Source organism: Trachymyrmex septentrionalis, unplaced genomic scaffold (assembly GCF_001594115.1).
Source record: "Trachymyrmex septentrionalis isolate Tsep2-gDNA-1 unplaced genomic scaffold, Tsep1.0 scaffold51, whole genome shotgun sequence".
Taxonomy (NCBI): Eukaryota; Metazoa; Arthropoda; class Insecta; order Hymenoptera; family Formicidae; genus Trachymyrmex; species Trachymyrmex septentrionalis.
The window spans coordinates 2,401,374-2,411,094 of record NW_017305683.1 but is presented as its reverse complement, the minus strand read 5'-3'; the positions used below and the strand labels follow the sequence as shown (position 1 = coordinate 2,411,094).

The window sequence follows — 9,721 nt, the reverse complement described above, 5'->3', positions numbered from 1 at the left end:
CGTTTTTTTTTTTTTTTTTTTTTTTTTTTAATAAAGTAAGAAATAGAGATAAAATTGAAAGAATCGATATTTTAATGAGACTACTTAAATAGGATTCATTATTCATAATATTCTTCTCTATAAAATTTTGTTATTATAAAATTTTCTATATATATTCGTTGTAAAAACTTTAGTACCATAATTTCATGTTACTTAAGACGTATGTCCCATTAATACTTAAACAAGGATAAAAGGACTTAGGCGATAATATTACACGTGAATAGAGAGATAGTGAAGATAAAGGATCTTATCAGTAAGTTTCGCGTAAGAACCAAAACTTCTGACGCTACGCTATTGATCGTACAGCAGCCGCAAACTGACCTCTTCCCTCACTTCTTGCACGTGTATGTGATATCCCCGTATGACGCCGTTCTGTTCTTTTGTTTTCGGCGGCTTCCACTCGACGTGTATCGTCGTCGAGTTGATCGGCGTGACTTTGACGTCCTGAGGATCCCCCGGCACTGTAACGCAATCCATAATTAATTCGTGCACTTTACTCTCATCCCGATGTCACACTCACAGACACACGCCCATGTACACTCACAGACTTACGCGGACAGGAGATAATAAATAACGGATTTACTAAACCTGAAATAATAAATAAAATCTTTGTGTGAAATTAAAAAGAAACACGATTGAAAGGAGGGAAAGAAAAGAAATTGGAGAGTACGTAAGTCAGTCTGTCTTGTTTGTCGGAAGATTATTACGTCATTATTTACATTTCAGAAGCGAACAATGTGAGAAGCAATAAGCAATAATACGTTGGTAGCGGCAAATTATTGTACTTTTGTCGTACGATGAAATGTATGTAAAGAAAGAAAAGCGGGAAGTATATAATCAGTCTTTATACAAATGCAAAAACATTTCCTCTACATTTCGCGACCGTCCATCCGTCGTCCAATTCGTCGCTGTAAATGGGAAAAAAGAAGTATACAAAAAAAAAAAGAAGATAACAGCTGTAACGAGGTAGCAGTAAGATACAATCGAAAAAGGAAACGAAAGTACCAGCGATTGCGAGCGGTTGCAGAGAGAAATCATAAGTAACATAAAGTCGCGAACGAAAGGGAGACGGTAAGATAAAAAGAAGAAACAAGAAGACGAAGAAAATAGTGGAGAAGGTAATTACATGCCGCCAATCACACACGGACAAAACGACGTACAAACAATATTACGAGGCACGTTGTACCCCATGCTCTACGCCCCTGATACGATTACAATCCTCCATTTGAATACCAATAATGCTTTTTTTTTTCTCTCTTTCTTTTGTTCTTTTTCCTTTTTGTCGAGTTCTTTTTTTTTTTTTTCTCTTTAACCCGCGCGCATTCAGTTCGACTTTGCATATACAAGCGCGCGTAGACACGTCATACGGAAAAGTACGCGGTAACGTTGGACACGATAACATAGCAGCAATATTGGAGAGTCCATGACTTGAGATACCAAGTAGATAGTTAGTTGCACGCGAGTTTTCGCGAAGGGGTTGTGAGGGCAACGAGTACATTCGCCGAGGGATGAAAGTTACGGCAACGATGACGACGACAACGGAGTCCCGAGATCTCGTTTCTCGAATGAATGCGAGGTAGTGGCGGTAAATATACACACATTGCCTATTTACAACGTTTATTTACAACCACGACCACCGCATACAACTGTCGAAGTTAGAAAGTCGCGATTACACAATGCATTCGCGTTAAAAGCTCCATGACTTCTAAAGCCCGTATATGATCAATATTATTGAATAATATTCGATATTGCACAATATTAATATAATCGTCTGGAGGTCATATTGAGTCTTCATACTGTTTTAAATTGTTTAATTGCGCAATAATCCTATACAGTATTCTCTACACTTTTTGGAGTGAAATCTCACGCCAAAAAGAGTGGAAATATTTGCACTATTGAATAAAATTTTCATTGTTCCTCTTTTAAAGTGAGATTTTATTCTTCCAGAGTGAGATTCACTCCAAAGGAATAAAATCTCATTCCTTTAAAAAGGAGTGAGATTATATGTAGAATTTTCTAGCAACACACATTATTGTTGCAACCGTTGTAACGTTATTGTAATATTGATGGAACGTTGCAACGTTTCTGCAATACTGCTGGAATGTATGGGATTGTATAACAATAATATTGAGCGTCACGGGAGGCCAATTTACGTCGCGACGCCAGTGTTCCGCGAGACGAGATAACTTGTTTCATGGACGGTCCAGTATTTGTCGTAATCGCTAAACGGCTAATTGGCGCGTTGTGAGAGAGAAATGGGAAAACGTAAACGTGGCGAGAAAAATGAAAGTTGAGATAAAAAAAAAATCAGCACTGCCTAATACCTACTTCCGTACGATATATATAAATATATATAACAGTAACACAGCAGCTCTACGGCGGAGGGATTCGCAAAAAACGAAACTTGCGCCGCAACGAAAGTACATACAGAAAATTCCGGCGCAGAAACTGAATCGTCGTAGCGCGAATTTGATGAGAAGCAATTGGTGGATCGCGTGCTCGCTCTGCTTCTAGCTCTCGCATGTATACACAGTCAAGTAAGATCAAGATCACACTTACAACTTCGCTATGTAGCGCAAAAAACAAGGGTAGCGAGCGCGCGCAGTCGCAGCGTTATATAATGTATGTAATATATATATATATGTTTCCTTAAGGTTATATTATAATATATTCATTGGCTGCAGAAAAAAAAAAAAAAAAAAAAAAAAATAAGGAAAGACAAAAATAACTGTAGGACGACACTTCGAGATTGGACTCTCTCAACAGACAACAAAACGAGAGTGTTATACATGTGCAAAAAACGACGATAAAAAGGAAAAAAATTAAATAAAAATAGACGGTATAGAAAAATGTCATGGCACAACTCGAGACGAGCTAAGGGATACTCACTTTTTTCAGCTGCGCCCCAAAAGTCGCCAAAAAAGTGGGAAAAAAAACTCGTAAAAATTCGTGTCAACTTCGCACGTACATTGAAAATAGAATTATAGTGTAATTTAATTAATCTTTAAGGCATATCAATGGGTAGCACACTACTGATTATCATCAAAATTGGCCCTCTCTCTATATAATATCTATATTCTCGAATTTTACGACAAAAAAAATATATATAGACAGAGATCTCGTTTATCCTTCTCTTCTCGAAAACAGGCACGCGTTCGCATTCGCTCGTATTCGGCCCTTTCGCTCCGGCCTCATGCGCTCGATTGACAATCACACTGCTTATTTCGCAACTGCTAACGAATGTCGGTGGCAACAAGATTCATGATTCCAATCGATCGTTACATAGACCAAAAAAAAAAAAGAATGATCGGTTGGCCCTCGGTTGCAGTTGGTCGCAGAGAGGCGGGAGACGTGAGAATATTTTTTTTTTTTTTGGCATGCGCAATCACTACTCCAAATATGAAATAACTAAAGGCTCAATGTGTTCACCTGCCTCGTGTCGGGGGCGGGAGACACAAGAGCCGAATTTCTCACGTTTCTTCAAATTTGCCGGAAATCGCGGGTGATAATAATTCTCACAGTGCCGGAAATTTCGAATCCTCCCTCCCCCCCCCTTTCCTTCTTCCCCCGACACGAGACATCAAAGGGAAGACCTATGATAAAATGCCTACGAAAAGAAAGCTATATAGGTAGGAGAAACCATAAGAAAGAATAAGGTGGACTAGGTTTCTAGGATGTATCAAACGAGAGAAAAGGTTTCGTCGGTTATTACTACGGTATTTTTATAGAAATGGGCAGTCATGAGAAAAATTCGCGATTACTTTCGTGATATTTTTACGAAGTAAGTCAAAAAATTCACGGTATATAAGATCGGGATCACATGTCGGTGGGGTGGAGTGTCTTCTGAGGAAAAATTGTTTTATTTTCTCCTTTTTTTTTTTGCAACTCCAAAAAGTCACCCGCAAAAAACAGCAGCTCGATCAAAAAATTTGTCGTTTCAGCAAAGGGGAGACAGGGTAAATTGGAGAAAGAGAAAGCGAGAGGAACCGAGGGAAAGAAATAGAGAGAAAGAGAGAGGGAGACAGACAGGGAGAGACCACTCTCCCCCATTTGGGATATCATAATAAAGTACTCCGCTATTTGTCTCCCTTTCTCATCTCTCGTTTTTTTTCCCCTCCTTTTTCTCTCTTCTTTCTCTTTCTCTCAATGTCAACATCCACCCGCGCATTCATCCACGCAAAAATCACAAAATACCGCGTAAAACGCGCGCGTAAATACGTTTCGACAGCCGTTGCCGAGAGATGCGGTGGTAGAGGTAGCCGTTTATTTGATTAACGAATCGTGCTCGCGTACCTGTCGATGATCGAGTGTGGTCGAAACTGTCGATGACATCTAAAATATCTAATTCAAATTGGCGGAACTAGCTGGATCGAGCTAAAGGAAACGAACTGTCATAAATCATGCGTTTTATTGGGACATAACAGTGATATAGTTTACGTGAGTAAAAAATTGGAGGAAACAATCAGGAACAATTAAACGGGCAGCCGAAGCTCTTAAGACTTTAAACATTACGCCTACTAAAAGAGCGTTGCTTCAACCGCTGAGAGAGATTAGAAATTCAGAGATATATATATATATAAAAAGGAAATAAATCACATTTACATATACAATGTAAACAAAAAATTATATACCTTCTCTAGATACCCATGTGAGAAAAAAAAATGAGTGTGCGTGTTTCTCGAGATAAAAAGTAGAAATATATAGAAAAAGATGCTATATATGGCATTTAAAACAGAATATTTCGTACATATCGAAGTATCATCTGAATAATAGAGTACTATGTTTCACTTATAGAGACACAGAAGTTGAAAACGGATCAGAGTCTCGCATGCAGAGAGCGAAGATATACGTAATATAGAAAACGACCGTCGAGTGATTACGTATGAAAATTAATGGGACCTGATGCTCGCAGTCTACGTATGTTCAGATTTCCCGTTTCCATCCGTACGATCAGCGCAGCATACGGTGAGTTTCTTTTCTTTTCTTTGTTTTTTTTTTTAGAGATAGAGCGTACTTCATCCACGCCGGATACTTTACGCACGAGCAGAAGTTGAGAGTTTGACTTTAGAGCGTGCGCTTCGCATTTCCACATTTCTTGCGCGTGCTACTTAAAAAAAAAAGAGGGGGGGGGATGCTTTTCCGCTGACGCGGATATTAAAACTCATCGATCGTTTTCCGACGGAGGCGAAGTCGACGTTGAAAATGATTTACTCGTCGAATCCACGAAAAATTGGGACTGATGAGCATACATAAGTAATAAGACTATAACCAGAAATAGGTCTGATGAATATTGGTATTCAAATGTTTTCCAAGAAAACGCCTCGCGAACGCTTCTTCTTTTCTCTTTCTCGATACAAACCATCCGACTCTCTTCTTCGTCGGGGACGTTTGGGCGCAGAGAAAAATATCGCGCGAACTCTCGATTTGATTCTTTTATCGTATTACCGTTTTTCCTTTGTCACTGATCACTTCCCTGATTTTTTTTTTTTTTTTTTTTAATTACTTTTCGCGTACGCTTTCTTACGCGTGTCGTCCTTCTTCCATCCGGTATCCTTTTACACAATCACTCACGCATTCACGCGCGCACCTTCCTGTCGCGGCTTCGAAAAAGTGTAACGCGAATCAGTCGTCGTCAATTAACCTTCTCGTGATATTGTACATGATATCGGTTACGAATTCCCGCTGTTCTTACGAAGTTTTCGACGAAAAACATCTCATCCGCATTAACTGATCTTGAAAATAATTTCACGTTTCCTTCAGAGAAATTTTTAACGATCAGCTTATGCGGATCGTCTGTTTCTTTTTTTCGCTCATTTTTTTTCGTAAGATTATTATTCACAAATTAATAACCGATATGCAGCAATACAATTTCACGAATATTATTAAGTCGTGCTTTTCTCGCAGCAAAACGAACGACGCCGTTCGCAATAACACAATCCATCCATCGTTACCGTTTCGGTTATTATTATGGCTTTTGCACCGCACCATTTCGAGATCGCCTCAGGAAGGAGCTTCAGAGGTTGCACGACAGTCGACAGTGGGGGGTGCTTTTCGAGGGTGCTTTCAGTGCTGGTGCTCGACGGCACGATATTGCATCGTCTATAACAATATTTATTCGGACGTGTATAGCCGCTGCTGTGCACGGTGCTCTCTCACGCAGCATGTGAGCGTTAACGCCTCTACGTATTCGCATATCCAAATCGCATACGCCCGCGCACGTGTCCTACGTGAATGCTACGTGCTGTCTCGCAGCCGAATTATTCGTGAAAGCGGGTGCCTGTGCTCTTAAGAATCGGTGCGCAACGGGCAAAGAGACGAGACCGCAGAGCCGGTATTCATAATCCGTTCTTATTTTAAGATTGTCTTAAGTAATGCCTCTCGATGCTGCACGCAGAGACTCTGTCTGTGGCTGGTATTCATCAGACATTCTTATTTCAAGAACACTTTAATTGATACCTTTTAAGATTCTGCGATTGGCTTACGAGACATCTTAAGACTAGACTTAAGACGGCCTTATGAGTTTTCTACAACGAGCCATTACCCAAGCTTTAAGCCATAAGAACCAATCGATTAAGATTGACCAATCATAATCGATTATTCTTCTCACATTCGACCGTGGCTGATGAATTTTTTACGATTTAGGACTTAAGCTTAAGTAACGGCTTATCGTAGAATGCGAGTCAAGTGTAAGAATCAACGATAAATATCGGCCTGTGATTGTGGTTTATGACAATTTGGCCGGTATCCATAGTCTGTTCTTATTTTAAGACCATCTTAAATGTTTCAAGATGCTGCTACGACTCTGCGATTAGCTTATGACATCTTAAGACTGTTCTTAAATATAAGAATCGACTATGAATACCGGCCCTTGAGACCGTACTTAAGATTTTCAGTATAAAAACCAACTATAGATACCGACCTACAACTGGTACTTTCCAGCGAGGACACAGTCAGGCACGATGTAACACACAGTGAACCTGCGTCAAAGGATGAAACGACTCACTGCAGCCCGATGCTAGAAATCGGTTCGAAACCTCGGATGAAGAAAGAATTGATCGATCGCATTGGTCGTGCGATCAAATTGTTCTTTCTCTGTCCGAGATCTCGGACTGATTTCTAGCATCGTGGACGTTGGGCCCAACTGTGTAAAACAGGGTCCGACTGTGTCCTTGCTTGGAAAGCACCCAACGGCGGCCAGCACCACGCGACGCACGCACTTGTGGGTACGTTCGCGCGTGGGCTCCGCGGGGGTGCGTGTATGCGTGCGTGGTGGGGGTGCGAGAAGTAAGTAAATGTGAAACACACGGTGCCGGGGGTGCCGCGCGTTACGTGATTTTTGCAAGGTGCCCGTGCACACATATACGTATATACGGCGTGACATTATATATGTAATACTATGTAGCAGTAATGTAATATCTCTCGGTAAATAGTGAACGATGACAGTCAGTAATAGTAGTAAACGTATGCGTAAGAAGATATAGATATATATATATATATATATGCTATACACGTGACGGTGAATCTTTGTGCTTGACAATGTGCGAGCTTACACGGCAGGGTGCTTTCAGCAGTGCTTTTTATCGTTTCGCTTCGCTCTGCCGAGTCTGCTTCAGGAGGGTAAACGGGCATCGGATCAGTTGCTCCGTGAATGGGATAATGCCAGGAACGGGGAATCGTAGGAGCGCAGGCAGGAGGGTAGAGAAACGAAAGAGGATCTGGGCGTGGAGGGAAAGAGCGTTTCATGGTGGTGAATGGTGAAAGGCATACGGGAAGATCATTACGGACGCGTCGGTACGACTTTTCGTTCAACAATCATGGCGGTACAATACCTCTTCGACAAACGATGCCCTCCACGCGTATAGCGGCACGAATGTCTTCATAGCTCGTTAGAGATAAATAGAGCGGTACTTGTATCACCTCCAGTACTTGTATCTTCCCCTTGCCTTTACGTTTCTCACTCTTCGAATCTACTGGACAATTTTTTTTTTTCTGCAACTTTTTCTAACTCTCCCGTTCGATTATTTTTTTTTCAATCGCGATTCGTTGTTTCTACTTACTCGTTGTGAAACTTTTAACGATCGCGGTCGTACCGCACCGTCCCTCCTCCGCGCACCGAGAGAAGTTATCGTTACGATTAAATGATTTCCCGGGGAAATATCGTGGCTAACGACCGCGTAGAGATTTATTTTTTCAACGACTACTGTATAAATATCGTGCAAACAATTTTTTTTTTTTTTCCCTCGGTGCCGAATTCGTTTGTTATGAGAGAGAGAGGGATCATGTTGGACGTTATTCGGCAACAAGAGGGACCAAAAACGTTCGACATGCGGGATCGATCGGCACCTTGGGGGATACCGATCGGTTGGGATGTAAGGATGGGAAGTAACAGAAAGCAAAACTGTCTCATGCATCGGCATGCCATTCATAGGATATAGATGGTATAATATGAACGTATTTGCATTGGGAAATGATATTCGCAGACTCGACACAGTTCGGCGGATTTTGACGATTGGAAACGGAGAGGTAGGGTTCCAGGTTTTCCTTCCTTTTCTTCAGACGGGACGAGTTCGAGGGGTTGCGTTTTTGGGATCGTAGGAATTGAGGAATCTTTAAACAAACGAAGGCATGCTCTAAACATGTGCAAACGATAGGTAGAACTAAATCTCAACTAAAGACAGAAGAGCCTTATATATCAGAGATATAGAAATATATATATGTGTAATATATATATATATATAGTGAAAAAGTGCGTCTCATATATATATATTCTTGTGTGTGAGATAACATTCGCTAGAGTTTTTATATATATATATACGTAAGCGCTTCACTCGCAAGCTGTCCCTCGCGTTGCCATTATTTTCGCCTGATTGTTGCACGTGTAACAAAGTTGTTATTTAATTTCGTTCGTTAGTGTTATTTACATGTTTCATGTGGCCTATGCAGTTAGTGGCGGTATAAAAAAAAAAAAAAAAAAAAAAAAAAAAAAAGAAAAAAATGTCGGAAATAATGGCACGCGGGGCAGCCAGCCTGACTTCTATCTTCATAACACGTGGCAAGAGTGAATTAATAAACTAAAGGAGAGAAACGAAACATCTTTACTGACGTAACCACGGTAACCACCAGAAAGAACACTGAGTGTAATGAGTACATATTATTAGATAATATTGATATATTACGATAATGTGAATAGATCTTAAAAACTAGCTGTTCAAAACCTGGATCATCCTCCTGCAAATGCTTTAAGGAAAGACAAAAACACTTGAGTGAGTATAATTAGATATTAATTAGCGTGTCAAAATAGATATCCAAGTTTTAAAAGTGGGGGGCTGGGGGGAGTGAAAAAAACCAACGGCAACGAACAAAGAGAGAGTTGCGATTAGGCCCTGTAAAAAACGGTAAGAAAATTCGTTTCTTTCTTTTTCTTTCATCTTTTAATAGCTGAGCTCAAAAATTGGTTATCAGCTTCTGAAAAATCCGTGGCTGCGTGCACCTGGAAAAAATGATTGTGGGCACACTAAAAGGGAGGATCAGGAGACAGGGGCGTTTTGGGAGATTTTTGGGAAAGCTAGAATAAGTCGTTGGAGATTTTATTGTCGCAAAAAATCCAAAAATATAAAATCTCGCCAGCCAAAAAAGTAGGGCCATCATCGTTTCGTGTTTCGCGTGGATGCCGTTTTTTTTT

General features: G+C 40.5%; 1 protein-coding gene across 8 annotated transcripts in view; it reads right to left on the bottom strand.

The window, feature by feature from the left end:
• The window catches only part of LOC108751742 (tyrosine-protein phosphatase Lar), a 324,192-nt gene that overhangs the window by 8,053 nt on the left and 306,418 nt on the right, over positions 1-9,721 (bottom strand). For 7 of the 8 annotated variants that reach the window (XM_018492123.1, XM_018492129.1, XM_018492125.1 and 4 more), the window contains one exon: positions 361-500. In XM_018492123.1, the coding sequence (XP_018347625.1) occupies positions 361-500 (140 nt within the window). Of the gene's footprint in view, positions 1-360; positions 501-2,928; positions 2,938-9,721 lie in introns of all 8 variants that reach the window. The other variant, XM_018492128.1, reaches the window with a different exon arrangement.